The sequence below is a fragment of the Canis lupus genome, chromosome 14, assembly GCF_048164855.1.
Source record: "Canis lupus baileyi chromosome 14, mCanLup2.hap1, whole genome shotgun sequence".
Classification (NCBI taxonomy): domain Eukaryota; kingdom Metazoa; phylum Chordata; class Mammalia; order Carnivora; family Canidae; genus Canis; species Canis lupus.
The window spans coordinates 48,681,956-48,698,598 of record NC_132851.1 but is presented as its reverse complement, the minus strand read 5'-3'; the positions used below and the strand labels follow the sequence as shown (position 1 = coordinate 48,698,598).

At 32.8% G+C, this 16,643-nt stretch overlaps 1 protein-coding gene across 3 annotated transcripts in view; it reads left to right on the top strand.

Annotated features, from left to right (window-relative positions):
• Window positions 1-16,643, top strand: part of CHIC2 (cysteine rich hydrophobic domain 2) — a 60,549-nt gene that overhangs the window by 39,577 nt on the left and 4,329 nt on the right. For all 3 annotated transcript variants that reach the window (XM_072775076.1, XM_072775077.1, XM_072775079.1), the window contains exons 4-6: window positions 3,464-3,520; window positions 3,687-3,746; window positions 7,482-16,327. In XM_072775076.1, coding sequence (XP_072631177.1) covers window positions 3,464-3,520; window positions 3,687-3,746; window positions 7,482-7,532 — 168 coding nt within the window. In that variant the 3' untranslated portion in view covers window positions 7,533-16,327. The remainder of the gene's footprint in view (window positions 1-3,463; window positions 3,521-3,686; window positions 3,747-7,481; window positions 16,328-16,643) is intronic.

Below are 16,643 nucleotides of genomic sequence, written 5' to 3'. Positions count from 1 at the left end.
ACTGCCCTTTCCCCTGTTCTTTTCAGTTAAATAGAAGATTTTTAGTTCCCATGACTATCAATCTGGTGCTTTTCACAAGCACCAAATTCTTTTAAGAAAATTAAGATGACTTATTTTTAGAAATCCACTGGCCTAGAATACTGCAAGATGATTTTCTTGGTGTTTTGTGTTGACAGGCCCTATACATACTAATTTTTTCTGATGCATATTAGTTTGCTTTAATTTATATTGAATTTGGTGATTGATACAGGTTTTTAAAAAACAAGAACAGATTTTTATGTGGTTAGGTTTGCATGTCTAGTAGTAATAGAGTTTGGCAGTGTTGAATCTTATATTTCTTTAGAAATAGCCATCTAACAACTCTGTGGATATAAACTAACTTTTATTTTTAGATGACTGTAATTATAAGGTACTTTTTTCATTCTTGAAGGCTTTTAAATAGCTTTTATAAATGCTAAGATGTCATATATTTTTTCAGCATTTGCTAAATTAATATTGTATGTAAGCTTGAAAATATATTTTGATTTTTTTAGCTAAAATAATTGCAGAGTATTAAACATTCTTGGTAGTTAAAGCTTTTTTTCCATTTAATTTGAGCTTTTGTTGTTACTAACAAATAATTTGTGGCACAGTTTCTTTCTTTCTGTCTTTCTTTCTCTTTTTCTTTTTCTTTCTTTCTTTCTTTCCTTTTTAAAATGACTGCTAGAATCTATATACTTGTCACCTTAGTGTCCTAGAAATGTTCCACTTAGATCAAGGGTTCCTTTCTGGTTTTGTATGTTCTCACCTGCTCCTCACTGTAAATCATTGAGATGTCAAGTGCAATGATTAATTAAGCTGCACGTGCAAGTGCTTTTTTTCACCTGTCAAGCAGGAAAGAAGTCTTATCGCAAGATTAGATGCTGCTAATTCACAGCTTTTTCTCTAGACTGTCAAGTATGTAGAAATATTTTATATTTAGATGCCTATTTAGAATACGGCATATCAGGGTTTGTTTGGTTTTGAGTTCTTAAATATTGTAAGATACAATTATTATACCAAACCCTATCATTAAACTCTTAATTAGAGGCAAAGAGTAAATTCAGAATTCATACATAAATATTTTGGAATTTCAGGTTTATACTTTGTAGTAATTACCTTTTATCCAAAAACTGTTTAGTTGACTTAGGTTATTTAAAGTAACTATTTTCAAGTATCTAAATAGATTTTGTATGTTATATACATCATGAGATCCATCCCTAATGAGATCTGTTCTTATTATAATATAGCATAGGTTTAAATTTGTGATGAAATATGATGGTAATTTTTTCTTTGAGTATATGGATATTTGCTGAATGTAATGTTAAGCTTTTACTTTTTATACATTGATATAAAAGCATGGACTTGGATAGCTTGTTCTCCCCATCCTAGTTCTTTCATTCTCCACCCTCCTTTTTAAACATCAGTAAAAGTAAAACCTCAAATTGTATAGTAATCTTAATCTATTATTAAAAAGTCCTAGAAAGGAAGATTACAAGGTAGATTCAGGTTTTGAATCGGTTTTGCCATTGGTTTAGCAGCGGGTGGGCAGGCAGATGCCTGCTCAGAGTAGAACCTATTGCCATTTTTCACCATTGATAGAGTAGCCTTTCAGAGTCAATGAGCTCTGTCAATGTGAGCTTGTCAAGGCTACAACTTCATAGACCTGAGAGGCGGTTTGAGAGGTCAGCCCTTTTCAGGTTCGCTGTGATGCAAATGAACTTTAATGCTTAAACAACTATTGGAATTTTTATGTCTGCTCCTTGTTCTTTTTTCTTCACAAAGTCATTGACGAGACATTCAGTGCTTTTTAAATTGGAAGTTGCATTGTGCTAAAGACCTAGTACAGATTTACGGAGGGCTGAAAGCAGTTAGATCATGTTCTTTTCATGGTGCGATTAGAATCAAATCGATTTCCCTACAGCCTTCAGCATTCAGATGGCAATTTTAACAAAGCTTGGGGGCTAGACAAGGGACAAAACGACTGAACTGAATGTTAATTACACTCTGCAGCCTTATTTTCTTTTGATTTGGGGCTGACTGGCAACTAAATTAACAAAAAGTGTGACCATAACTGCTGCCCTATTTTCATTTAAAAGGAGAGCTGCCTCTAAAAGGCTATCTTTACAAAGAAACAAGTGAGGTCTGCTGATCATTGTTAACAAGGGCACTTTTTTCCTTTAAAATTCTTGCCAAAAAAAACTTCAAAAAAAGTAATATAATAAATTAGTCATTGGCGTATTATTGCTCAGAGTTAGGTGAATTTCTGATTTTTATGACATAAGCTTGGAAAATGGTAATAGTCGGTAATTCATTGGTAGTTATGAATTATAATTGGCACCTATGTGACTAGTGTATCTTTAGTATGTACTACATGCTAAAAGGTAATATGGTAATTTGGACTACAGTAGATACTTTAAATAATAACCATTTATTATATAACATTAAACTATTCAAAACCGGCTTGATCTTAACACTTTTTCACCTCACTCATCCTTGCTTGACATGCAGATTTTCATATTTGATTATTAGTACTCATTTAGTTATACATGTTAATGGTGGTAGATGCTTTTTTCCTTCCCTTGCAAGGAAGCTGCAGCTGCACCAAGTTGCAGTTGATTCTTGGAGCAACACTGTCCCTTTTGCACCTGCAGCTGTGTCAGTCTCATCCTAACACCTGGCATCATGAATTATCCTCTCCTTTATTCATACTTCCAGGCAAGACACATTTTATGCTGCTTGGTAGATACTGCAAAAATCCAGTGAACTTAAACATAAACTTCTCAGTTGATTCCTTTAACAGGAGTTTGACTTTAGTATCATTTCTGTTGGTTTATATACAGTATTTTGCCTGTTTGAAAATCTTTATCTGTGGAATAATTAATAAGCTAGCTTTTAAATTGGGTATTATTTTTTAAGTATGATGTGAGAATCTGTTTTGATAGCTGATTTATTTATTTATTTATTATTTTTAATTACTTTCTTTTTGAATTTACCCTAAAGTCATTTGTATTTTATGAACTAATATTTAAATAACTTGTTTTAAAACATATATGGAGGAACTTTTATCATTGCTTAAGTATTGCAGAAGTAGTTTTGAAAGAAATGGAGACTAAAATTCATATCACTTGGTAGATGACACTGTTTATTTTTTTGACATTAGCCTTTTAGAAGACTTTAATAGTTTCATATGAGAGGCCAGTAAGTCTGAAACAGTTGAAAAAAAGATACAGTACTAAAGAATAAAACCATATCTTTATTGAAATAGAGTACTGTTTCTCTTCAGGTTACTATTTAGTACTAAAATGTTGAAAGTATTATAGACCACCATGTACTCACTCAGTCACTGTCTTCTACGTCTCTCCTTTTCACACAAAAAACAGCTGCATAACAAAGTTTTTCTAAAACCAGTCAAGAGTAAACTTTTTTCTCATTTGTCTTCCAGACACGAAGATCGATTGAGAAGTTATTAGAATGGGAAAACAATAGGTTATACCACAAGGTGAGTACCACAGGGAGCAGCTTCGTACTGTTGGGGTCTGAATTGCACAGTATGGAAACAGATGCTTTTGTTGAACTAAAAATATGAAAGGTGGACAAATGGGTTAGTCTGTGTGCTGCAATAAAATAGAGCTCATTTTTCTTCTTTTACTCTCCTACTTGTCTAGCTGTGCTTGCACTGGAGACTGAGCAAAAGGAAATGTGAAACGAATAACATGATGGAATATGTAAGTTAAAGGGCTGTTTTGTGAGTTTCTCTATTAAATGATCATTTATTTTGCTTCTGATCTTATTCTTTCCATGATTATTAATCAGCAAAGGTGTCAGGAGCTTAATCTCCTGAGCGCAAGGATTTTCTACGGTTCACAGATGCATGGTTTCATGTGCAAGACTGATTTATAAAGTTATGAATGACTTGAAAACAAGGCTTCACTCTGTTCTGAAAAATAATAAATTAATTGCCAAGATAAAATAGCCTGAACATGTGTTGATGGAGTGTGAAATTTTAGATGCTGTATAAAGAATAACCACAACTTTGGTTACGCAGCAAGTCAGATATGGCTTTTTTATATAATGCTAATCAAGTTTCCAAGTATGGAAGAAAACCTTTCAGCCAAGCCGTTGGAGCTTAAGAAACCTTTAGCCTTTATAGATTTTAACTGCCCATACCTCAGTGGCCTTTAAAGAATCTTTCAAAATGTTATAAGAATATCGTTTTGTAAAGAAGAATTATCCTAAAAGTAAAGCAGGAGATGAGATGTTGCTCATCCTGTATTCTTTAAAAGATATCTAATTGGCACATGTATACAATGAATTTTAGTATTTATTCGGTATGAGATTTAATTTACTGACTCTTTGATTTACTTGAACAATTTTCCTCCTTTTGAGAAGTTCAGAATACTGTAGAAAATCATGAATTTTTATATATTCTCCCTTGAGCTTGGGTGTTTTATTTTAAATATGGAAAGGTTATTATGTTAAAAGAAAAAGATCTGCGGAAGAGTTAATTGTTGAAAATGAAAGTCATAGTCTTTGTGAAGTACCAGGCACACTTCTGGCAGATTTTGTCTATTCTCTGAAACAATATAGCTATCATAGATAGTATATGTATGTGTGTGCATGTGTGTCTGAACAAGAGATTGATTAAAACAGTACTTAAATAGTTGGAAATTATCATAAAATCATTTTTCTCTGTAGCCTTTTCCCTTTCTTTCATTATCATACAGTCAAATCCCATTTCTAGCCTTGAAGATAAAAGACATCTTAAAAATGTCTCTTTTTTCATAGAATAGTTCTATTCAGTGAATCAAAGAATGTAGATCTTATCATTATCTATTATATCAAACATTAATTTATGATGATGAGAAAGATAGTTGATAACTTTTTTTATTTAAAAAAGCATATTCAAATAACTTGTTTTGAGATTGACCTATGAAAATTCTAGTCTTGTGCTTTCATCATAGATGGTAAGAGAGTTTATATTTTGCAGGGAGGGATGATTTAAAGGATTTTGTGAAGAAAATACCTGCTATATTTATAAACCCCAATACTAATCCATTTCTGAATTTACGTTGGAAAGGAAAGCTTGAAAGCTATTTCCAGTGCTCTTATTTCCAGATACAGCTATAAGAACATCATTCATTCATAAAATGCACTCAAATATTCATGTTTATTTTTATGACATTCTTTTATCTTTTATTAAAATAAAATAATTTACTAACCATCCAAAATATTCTGAACTATGTATTTTGTTTGCAAAATAGTTTAACTTGTCATGAATATTTAGATAAACTATTTTCCTAAAACCATTTTATTTAGTATACACCATCATAGAAGATACCCAGAAGAGCTGTCAAAAAGAAAAATATAGGAGTGCCGGCTGGCTCAGTCAGTGGATCATGTGATCTGTTGATCTTCAGGTTGTGGGGTCGAGCTCCATGTTGGGTGTAGAGATTACTTAAAAATACAAATTGTTTTTAAAGGAAAAATATATAAAAATTGCTGCAAAAATGTATTTTTTCTAAATTTTCTCAGAGTATGTATATTTGTGATACATTGCATGCGGGAATAACATAATTTCAAAATCTCCCTATTCGGGCAGCCCGGGTAGCTCAGTGGTTGAGCATCTGCCTTCGGCCCAGGGCATGATCCTGGAGACCCGGGATTGAGTCCCATGTCGGGCTCCCTGCATGGAGCCTGTTTCTCCCTCTGCCCGTGTCTCTGCCTCTCTCTGTCTGTCTCATGAATAAATAAATAAAATCTTTAAAACAAAACAAAACAAAACAAAACAAAAATATCTCCCCATTCAAAAGTTGAGATAGCAAAATAGTAAGAAGAGAGTGCTTTATTTTTCTAATGAATTGGGTCCTTTTTTTACCACATGTTTCTCTTTGACCTTAACTTTTCTTTAACTCACAGAAATATCATTTGTTAGTTAAAGGAAAATAATTCTCCTTGATTATGTTTTGAATACTGGGGACAATCTAGAAAAAATACCAACTTTTCTTTTTTTCAAATACAGTAGAACAGTATGATTTAGAAGAAATAAGACAAGTGGCAGTGTCTGTGTGACTTCTGAAGGAAAAGAGGCTGTAGGATATAGTCTTTAAAAACTAATGATAAAAAAAACTAATGATAATTCAAATACAGTTAAAAGTAGCCTAATTATTTTGCATTATGTAGTAAATACTGTAAAATGTAATCCCTATACCTAAGACCTGAAATTATAAAAACTATCTCTGATGAGGACATGTTTGAAATTATAGAAGTGTTTATTGAATGTTAACTCATAAGTAGTTTAAACATCAAATCAGATAGTTTAATCATCAAATTTTAGAGCTGCATTGAATTTTGTCATCTAGTCCAGTCCCTTTATTTTCTTATATGAGGAAACTGAGAAACAGGGAAATCTCGCTCAAATAAAAAGCTAGACAGGAAGCTAGTGAACATCTTGTCAGCAAATACCAGGTCAGAAGAGTGGCAAAGGGTGGTACCTAAAGCTTAGTACAGGATAACCAAATAACCAAATAGAGAAATATTTTTGAGCTGCGTGTAGGAGAGCCTTCTTTATTGAGGCAGATCAAAAGTCAGGAGAATTGAAGAGTGAAAACAAAAGTTTCTGGCCCATTTGGCTAAATGTAGAAGAGTGTCCAAACCTGGAGGTTATATCAGGACAAGTTTCTGAAAGAAAAATGAGGAATTCACCAAAGTTGGAAGCTGTTCAAATAATGTTTTGTTTAGCATCAATTTCATACAGAGTTGGAACAAGGGAAAGAATTGATTGTCGTTTAAGGTAGCTCAAGTTTGGAATAAAAATTAGCTTTGGTCAACTTGTGTTTTTCTGTGTTACTGTGTTTTGTTTTTACTGGTTTTCCTTCAGTTTCCTAGTAAAAGTTCCTTTGGAGCAAATTTAATTTCTAATTTTGCTGACCTAAGAAGAAAAAAGCTTTTTTTAAAAAATTAAAGAGCTATAGGTCCCTTTATCAAGAGATTACATAACCTGGTAGGGTAAAATGAGAACAAATCTAGAACCTAAAGACCTATAGAATTGAGTGAGATAAAAACGAGGAAGGCAGGAGAAATAAATACTGGGTTGGTTGTAACCACATTGTGCTCTAGTAGAAAGGGTGAGGTAAGGTAGTCATTTGTTCAGGTTGACTCCACAGTACATGGTGTTACACTTACTTGAATCATCAGTTTCCTCATCTGTAAAATGAGAGTGATAATACTTGCCTCATAGAGAAGTTGTTATGGTTAAATAGATCCATAGTGTATGAGATGCTTGGTATATAGTCGGTTCTCAAAAGATGCTAGCTCTGGCTCCCTTCCTCATTCATCCCTGCATACATTCTGCTTCAGGTGCACTATCAAAATGGCTGTAAGTGATGAAATAGAACTGAAATTTTTTTAAGATAAAAATCCATTTACATCTTTTTTTAAAACTTTTTTTTCTTCTTCTACAGGTCATCCTCATAGAATTTTTACCAAAGACACCGATTTTTCGACCAGATTAGCATTTACTTTATTTATAGAGACTTTCCAAGTATGTTGTCTTTCCAATGGTGCCTTGCTTGGTGCTCTCCTGGTGGTGACATAACATTGGTTCTACAGAATCGTGTGGTGTTTTTTTCTGTTTTTGTTTTTTTAAATAACCGCATGTTCTAAGTGTGCATTTTTGTCAAACTTTGCAAGTTATTTCATACAGATGTTTAATACTTAAGTTATTGTGCTCTTTTCTGTTATGTATTCTGATTTTCAAGGATTACTTTTTTGTATTATCGAAAAAATACATTTGAACTTAGCATAAAAAGTGGCCAGCCTTTTTTATTTTTCACCAAGGTACACACAGTCCTTTATTTATTAATTCCATAATATAGAAGAACACTTTTGTAAGGCTCTACTTATCTATTCTAGCAAGCACACTCTTTGTATTATTTTTCTTCCTTTTAAAATTTAAAATAGTTATTTTAAAACAATAAGTTTTCTTTAATAGCTTTTTGAACCTAACACATCCCTTCCCATACAATTCCTAATGCTCTGTTTACAGCAGAAATATCCCTAACATTATGAAAACCTATCAAAAAAAATTTGAAAGTATTTCTGTCTTCAGAGGTAATAAGGCAGGATTAAATTATTTTTATTAGAATAGACAAATAATGAATGGTATGCATGCACCTAATGGTTACTAGAGCTCAGGATCACAAAATACGGTAGCATTACAATCTGTGTATATTTTTGATCAAGATGATAATAATGGCCTTACTTGCGTTATTTTTTATTGTTTATCAAATCTTATATAGAAAAGTATGGAAATACTCCTTTAAAAAATTTCTAAGGAAAATATTTCTCCCAATCTAACATAATTGTAAAATGGCTATGTTTCTGAAAAGTTTTTGAAAGAAAGCAAAAGTTCTAGAACTAAAAGTAAACTGGTGTTTAATATCCCATTGATACTTAGAACAGATTATTACTAAGAAATGGAGGACATATTTAGTACTGTTTTAATCCACTTGTCCAGTTATGTATACTTTTTTGATCGAGAATGTGACATATAAGTTCAGATTAGTTTGTTTCTTTTAACTATACACATACATATTTTTTTTTTCTTTCCTTTTGGTTGTACATATCTCCATGTGTTTTAAAACTTTCTAAATTTCTGAGTGGCCTATGTGTAAATTTCTGTTTTTATAGACCTGGCATTATACAAGTTTTAATGTGTGTCAAAAACTTGTTCCATACAGCTGTGGTATCTAGCAATAATGTGAATAACTTTTGAAATTATATAAACTATGCTTACTAATTTGTATTAAGAATTGGTACCACTATACAATATCTTTTCTCCTTGTATTAAATCTTTTAAATACCAGTTTCATTAATTTATATACCTGTATTTTTTAAAAGTATTTCTCTGTACTTCTCCAAAGTACTGTAATTCTATATAAATTTGAACAGTTGGATTCTAATATCTTATATCCTATATCTTATATTGGACATTAGGAACTATCTTAAAAACTAGGGTGGTTTGGTTTTTTTTTTTTTTTTTTACTTGAGAATTAATTGCTTCCATTGCCCTCCAAAACACTTCGCAACTTGAATTTATGAACCACTTTTCCTACGAAGAGCTCAAAGTACAAATAATTCCAGTACTTCTCGCTTTATTGACCTTGTGTCCAGGGTGTGTCCTACCACTTTCAAGTAGTGGAACTGAAAGGTAATGCTATTCAAAAACTAGTATTCCTATATGGTTTCAGTGTGAAAGATTATTGTCTGGAGAAGGCCAACTGCCTCTGGATTCTGAAAGAGCAGAAAAATATAACTGTAGACTCTGCAACACAGTGTCCTAAATTCTGTAAATTTGTAGGGTACCATATTGATCAGCTTTATAGGAACAACTGTATCTATTTAGGTATAATTTTTTTCTCCTATTATTAGTCTTCTGGAAATTTCAATTTAAAAATCATTCCCCAAAGAATATTGTAGCAGTAAGATAATTTTTGTAGTTGTTAGTATTTAGGTATAGGAATCCTTTTAAAGCTTTTTTGATTTTGAGAGGTATGTCAGTTGCTCTAAGGGCCCCTAGAAATGTACACTCTGACATTTCTAATGTATATGTAGAAAAGAACCAGGAATGCCTAATATGTCGCATTGCCATTAGCCAGCTACGCCTTGAGCCGTTAGATTTCCATGTTTGGTCTTTTCTTTGTGGCCCCTAGTTAAGCCCTCTGGCTTATCTTTTCTTGATTCATGAATCTAAGTTCCCATGTTACTGGAAATTAGAAATGTCAGAGATGCCTATGTTGTATGAACATTAGTCAAAGGAAGTATTTAAAATGATAATTGTTCTTCAGTTCCTGTTTTCTGACTTAAAGTTTGTGAGATATGAAGCGTAAGTAGTTTTAAAACTGGCCAAAGAAAGGTATTATTGGCAGAAAATCTAGTATAGATTTTTACAGAGTACGTATAGAATTATATGTGTAGGATTTACATAGGCTAAGTGAATAACTTAATGAACTTTGTTTATATATTACTGGCGTTTTACAGGTAGTCCATCATTCTTGTGGAGAAACATTTATTTGCAAAGCTTATTTATTTTAACACATGACTATTTTATATCTGGCTTAAAATATGTACTCTAGAATCTAAAGACTATAAGTAAAACTCAAGTGACACATTTAGTTTCTAAGGCAGATACTGGCCCTGCTCACAAGAGGTTCACCTTACTCATATAAAAATGGTCATAGATGCTTTATTAAGACTCTTTAATTAAAGGCTAGGTTCCATTAATTTGAAATATAAACATGTAATTTTGGCTGAAACTCAAAACGTGTTCAAACTTTTAATAGTAAGCAATGATTTTCTTTTCTTACTAGAGAAACTACTTTTATAATTGAACAATTTTAAATCAGGAAGAACTACAACTTTCTCCATGGTTTTCGGTTTTATTTGTAGACAACTTCTGATTGCTTCTTTATATTAGTAGACACAGGCAAACTGTATAAAACTTTGACAACATTCCAAATCAATCTTGGGTTATAAAAGAATGATATTAATAGTAATCTGTACAGCTGGACCCACAGTTGCATGCATTCAAACTACAGTAGTCTTATGTAACATTATGTACGTAGACTGTTTTAACTTTTATGGTATTCTGCTTTGCATTTATAACCTTTAGCTGCATGCCTGATTTTCACTGTAAATATTTGCTTTGGTTTAAGTATTGGTCAGTAGTACTAAATCAGAAGTACAATCTGTTTAAAACTGTCTTTGACTGAATTCCAACATCTAGTCCTGGACCCTCTTGTCTTCTCTATCCTACTGAAGCAGTTTGGGTCCTTTTGCTGCCCTCTTGATGTCCAGTCTTCATCCAGACAGGGACATAGTTCACATTGCCTTTTGTCTTCCTTCCCCAGAGCTCACAGTACAAATGGTAATTCTTTTGCATTCTTAGCTGGGTGTCTAGAAGGCCAATTAAAGTGAGTTAGTCACATTAAGTGATTAATGGGTGACACTCTCAATTCTGTTAAGGTGGTACTTGCATTTTAAAAGTTTCTTAACTTAAATTTCCCACTGATGCAGTGGTACAATTGATATTTTCCTTTTCAACAGACCTTATCAGTCCAGACGTTGCAGGGAGAGGATAATAGGACGGTTGCATGTGGAGCTTCTCAAACCACCATTTCTGAAGAAAGCTGATTTATATCTAGTCTTATGGCAGAAGGAATAGGCTTAAGGCCAATCCTAAACCAAACTACTAATTATCCCATAATAGTTGTGTTAAATATACTTTTAGATATAATTGCCAACTTTCTTATTTTTAGGAACATACCTTTTATATTAAGTTGAAATGTGAACATACCTTTTATATTAAGTTGAAACTTGAGTTATCATCTTGTTCTGTACTTTTACAGAGCCTTTTTAGATAGTAATATAAGAGAAGCCTAAATATTGTTTATGTTTGTTAGTAGTCATAATTCTGTGTACTAGGGAGCAGTATTCCCCTTCCTGCCATCATTGTGAATTGAAACAACAGAGGTTGTTTGTAGCCTTAATAGACAATACTGAAGATAGAAATTTAGAATGCTAATCCTGATTTTGAAGTTATTTCTGATGTTCTGCAAAATTATCAAATTACTTGGCTTCTTTGCATTTATCTTTTTCCACAAAAGGAAGATACTATGACTACCTCATATTTAAAAAAAATTTTTTTTTGCTATTATTTACTAAGGTCTATATAAGAATAGAAGTGAATGAGTAGCTTTTTGACTTATTTACATAGTCAGCAGAAACCTGAGTTACTATCAAATTTTGCATTTAAAATTAGAGAGTACTTCCTATATTTATAGTAATGATTTGCATGTTTAAAAATCACATAGACATTAAATACTTGAGAAATAATCTTCCTAATAAGACCTTTTCAGATATAATTACAGATACCTAAGCAAAATCATGCCCGCTCCTTAAATAGCATTTCCTCTACTTCATAAACATGGTGCTGAATTGGAGAGTTGGCTGCTTTTGCTTTTTTCTCTTTATGAAAGAGAGTATATTGCTTTCTCAGCTCTTTATCTCAGAAATATTTTAATAAATTAACCATACTAGGCATTCTTAATTTTGGCAGATAAGCCAGAATTTTATGTATTTATTTTTAAAGAGCATCAACCAGCCTTTAAGAGAAGACAAGTAATGGATCAATGTTTTGGCTACTGTATTGGACCATAAGACATTCTCAAACTGCAGATTTCCTCTCCTGTTCTCTCTCCTGCTGGTTTGTAATTTAGTATAACTGGTTCCAGTTCTTGACATAAATACTATACGGATTTAAAATGTTCTAGAAGGATTGATTCTACTCCTTCAAGAAACCTTTTGCACTAATAAAAGACCAACTCCTTTCTCTCCTAGTAGCAGCTTATTTAGTTAGGTAATTACAATAATCTCCTTGCATTGCCATGAAGTCTTCACAAATAGGAGTTTGTTTTAACTGAAGTTATCAAAGCTCTTTTAAAGTCTCTTATTTCTTTTTACATTTGTTGGAGCTAATGAATGACATTTTGTCCTCTCAGAGGAGCTAAGTATTATGAAGCTGGCAGTGGAAGCAAGGTAGACATTGGAAAGCAGTATGCTGAAATCTACCGTGTGAGAGAAATAACTACATTGTTATCCTATGCTTTGATTTACAAGGGGCAAAATTATGCAATTGCACACAGCTTTATGCTTCCTTTTATACTTTATGTATGACAATGGAACTTATTTTTTTTAAAGAAAGAAAAAATATTGTTCTAGATAGTCTTCCTCTGCTATCATGTCCTTTGAGAAGATAATGGGAGGTTACTTTGAATAAAGTATTCTTTTATTTATCTTTTATAATGTAAGTGTGACAATTTTTAAAAAACACTAAAGGATTTTTGGAATTTATTCCTATATCCTTAATAAGCATGGAATAATTTTCAAATAAAATAATCAGAAACTTATGATGGGTGAGTAATTAATTATGTAGACCCAAGATAAGGTCCCTATTTGCTTTCAGGTAATTCTGGTTACATTCAGGTAAGTCTAGTAACATTTTAAAAAATGAAAATAACTTTGGTAAAATATACAGTTGAATTTTAAAGGTATATGTTATATTTTTTACATTATTAAGAAATTAACACCATTGTCAAACATCTCATACAAGACTTTTTGTTGTTAGATAAAAATTTGTTGGCCTTCATAATTGTGAAGAAATATGTAGATGGGTAGTTTGGTTTTTGGTTCCATGTTGGTTGCAGTATATTTAGTCTTACAAAATCAAGTCTTAAAAAAAAATGAATCAAAAAGAATCAAATGTTAATTGACAGGGTTTTCCTAGTAAACAAATGGATTTCTAATTTGAAGTAGGGGACTTTTTTTTACTTTTTCTCTGCTTGCTTGCTTTGGCTAGTTGAGTTTTTGTTGTTAAGTGAGTTGGTTGTAATGCATGATTCTGTGCTTGAAACTAAAATGTGGGCTAATTTACAGCATTTGGTCTTTAAAGACTATACTATATTAAATAAGATTTTAAGCCAATTTTAGGTGAAGTTGGAAAAGGGACCCTAGTACTTAAGTAGAGATTAAATTACTTTAAAAGAAATTGGCCAAACTAATGATGTCTGTCAAAATGACCTTATGAATGAATACATACACAAATACTTCCGTAGATATGACCTGTACAAATATCTGCAGATAAAATAATTGACATTATGAATATGAGGCTAGGAACCATGCATAATAAAGAAATTTTGTATTTATGTATTCATAAGTTGCACATAATTAGAAAAAATAGAAAAAACATACAACTTACATATTGTCTTTTTTTCACCAAAGATCTTAAGTTGTCCCTAAATTTTAAAAGCCAATACAGCTTTTAAAATAGGGTTCTTAGTTATCTGAGAACCCTATTTTTAGGTTTAGCACTGGTTTTTAAGCTTTCAGGGGGTGGCAGAAAGAATTCTAATCACTACTGTAAATACACATCATATATTTGGCAGTATTTAGAGTTTATCTGTTGTATTGTTTCAAATAACTACTTGTCGAACACACTTTTACTTTTTCATTTTACTTGATTGACCCAGATTCTAGTGCAAATCTTTAAGAAGTAGTTCCACGTATATGGGGAAAAATACGTGTATGTGCACACACACGTGCGCACATACTTCATTCTAAGCTAAACTGTACCTCAGTTTATGGTTGGCAATAAAGATGCCTTCACCCCCATCACCTGGTTTGCTTTAGTTAAAATACAAAAGGACAATTCTCTTTGAACCATTTAAAAACTAAGGGAAATTTTGTGTTTGTGGACTATTTGTCTCCTCGAATCATCTCAGTGTTGTAGTTTTAAAAGAATTGATTCCTTATTTTCAGGATTCCTGTTCTTTCATTCACTTCTTATTTTCATTCTGACAAAATATGAGAGTTCTCAGAAGTGTATTCAGTTTCCTTTTTCACAAATGGAGACCCAGGCAAAAATGCCATTACCGCTGGCAGGCTTTACTATCTTAGAACCCAGCACAGAAAGCCTAAAAAGATAGCCCAACCTTTTGTACCTACAGTCTTAGATATTGTTAGATAGCCATTCAATTTTCTTTGCATTGTGTGTGAGATGAATATTTCTTGAGACTTTTTTGTTTGCTTTACTAAAGAAATCAAGGAAGAAAAAAAAAACCTCAAAAAACAAAACAAACAAAAAACACCCTGTAACTCATGTGAAGCATGCAGGGTGTTGTAATTTCAGTTTGCAAAGTGGTGTGATACAATGTTGCTGAGCCAAAAGCACACGATAGATTTAATGTAGCCAATTGTGTACTTTTGAAAAAAAGAGTAACTGTTCCCTGTGAGTTAATTTTGGATTTTTTCAAAATCTCTCTTTTAGGCTTTGTGCTGGATTCTTCCAGACAAATGCGTATTCCATGTGGGCCACTGTTCTGCTAAATGCTCTCAGTTCTCCTTTTGCAATCAAGATTATGTTGCTAAGGAGATTTTGCTTTTATTGGTGCCATTGATTTGTGTTAATACGTTTTGAATACCTCTCCGTATTCTTCCGTAGACAAGGCCAAAAGAAAAACTTCCCCGAGTTTCCCAATTTACATTACAAATGGAGCGGTGGTGTAATGAAGCCGATATAAAGTGGGCAGTTGAAAGGGAACTAAAGAAGGGCACTCAAGTGAGAAATGAAGAAATGTGCCGAGTGTAGTCTGTGGGCTGCCTTCGGTCCAGCTGCAGGAACTGGCTCTGGCCAGAGGTAGAGTGAGTGAGCACCTCCCTCTGCAGAGACCACCCACTTTTTGGAGCCCAGGCTGCATACCACAGATTACCTCATTGACCAACACAGGGCCCTTAAAAATGAGAAACTCTTGTCTCGAGTGGCAAAGAGATGGTTCTCTCTCTCACCCCCAGATCTCTTTTTTGAACTCTTCTTCGTGCATGAGTGAGGCTAGACTTTTATACCTTATGACCTTAGTTGTCCTTTAAAGGAAGCCCTCTGGATGAACCAGTTCTTTGGGTTGTGCGGATTAGCATATTCAAATATTGTTGTTGGTATGTCAGTCACTGGATGAGAAGGTTGTTAACTAGATTGTTAAATTGAAGGTTTTGGTTCTGTGCTCCTTGTTTGGTATCCTATTCTAGACTTCAAAGGCTCTCTTCACTTACGTAAAACTCAAACATTCTGAGTGGGAGGAGAAGGCAAGGAGTCCCATCTTGCACCAGTGAAATGATTTGCTTGGGTTGCGGTACCTTGAAGGTGCTAAGGGATACCTTTGTGGCACAGCCCTACTTACGCTTTCAGTGGTGTACATTGTTCAGGCAGTCTCCTATTAATGCCCATGGCTTAGCTTTGTTTTGTTTTTTAACCAGCACAAATACTGCACTGATATAACTTGAAAAATTTTTAGACGTTCTAAATTAGAACTGTCAAAAAGAATGTAGAAACCATGAAGAATATTGCTACACAAGTCTGAGCAAATTTAAAATTGATCACAAAGGAAGTATCTCAAGTGTTAAAAGGACAAGCTTGCATTATTTGGAGACAAGAAATGACTGTTTCTGTCAAAACAATTAATTAATTACATCAGTAAAAACTCTAATAGTTCTTTAATGTTGAATGATCTGGGCAAGAAGCATAAATTTGCAAAGGCATTCTGCTACCAGTGGAAAATATGAAATTTATAAAGAACATTTGAAAAGGAAATCCTTAATTCCTCTGTTTATAGTACCTTTTCATTAGATGGTTTTCCCAGAAGATGCGTGTCAACTGCTGTGCTTCATAGATAAAATCCCAACTTGCAGACTAAATCTGGTAAGAATTTTTGTCTTCTATCTCCAAATCGTGGTATACCCATATTTCTGGGTATGGCTTTTTTTTCCTTCCTGTAATATTTTTAAAGCTTTTAATATGAATTACCTATAGCTTAAAGACTAAAGTTGAAAAGTATAGGGATGAATTTATATCTTCAGCCTGGCATATGTGACTGTATTTGTCAGTGGTTTCTGTATTAATTCTACCATTCTTCCACGCTATAACCTGAAATTGAGAATTTGTAAGAATGAGGAGAATAACTAGGAATTAATTATTAATTAATAGGTGAAAGGTAGTGAGACGTGAGAAACATAGT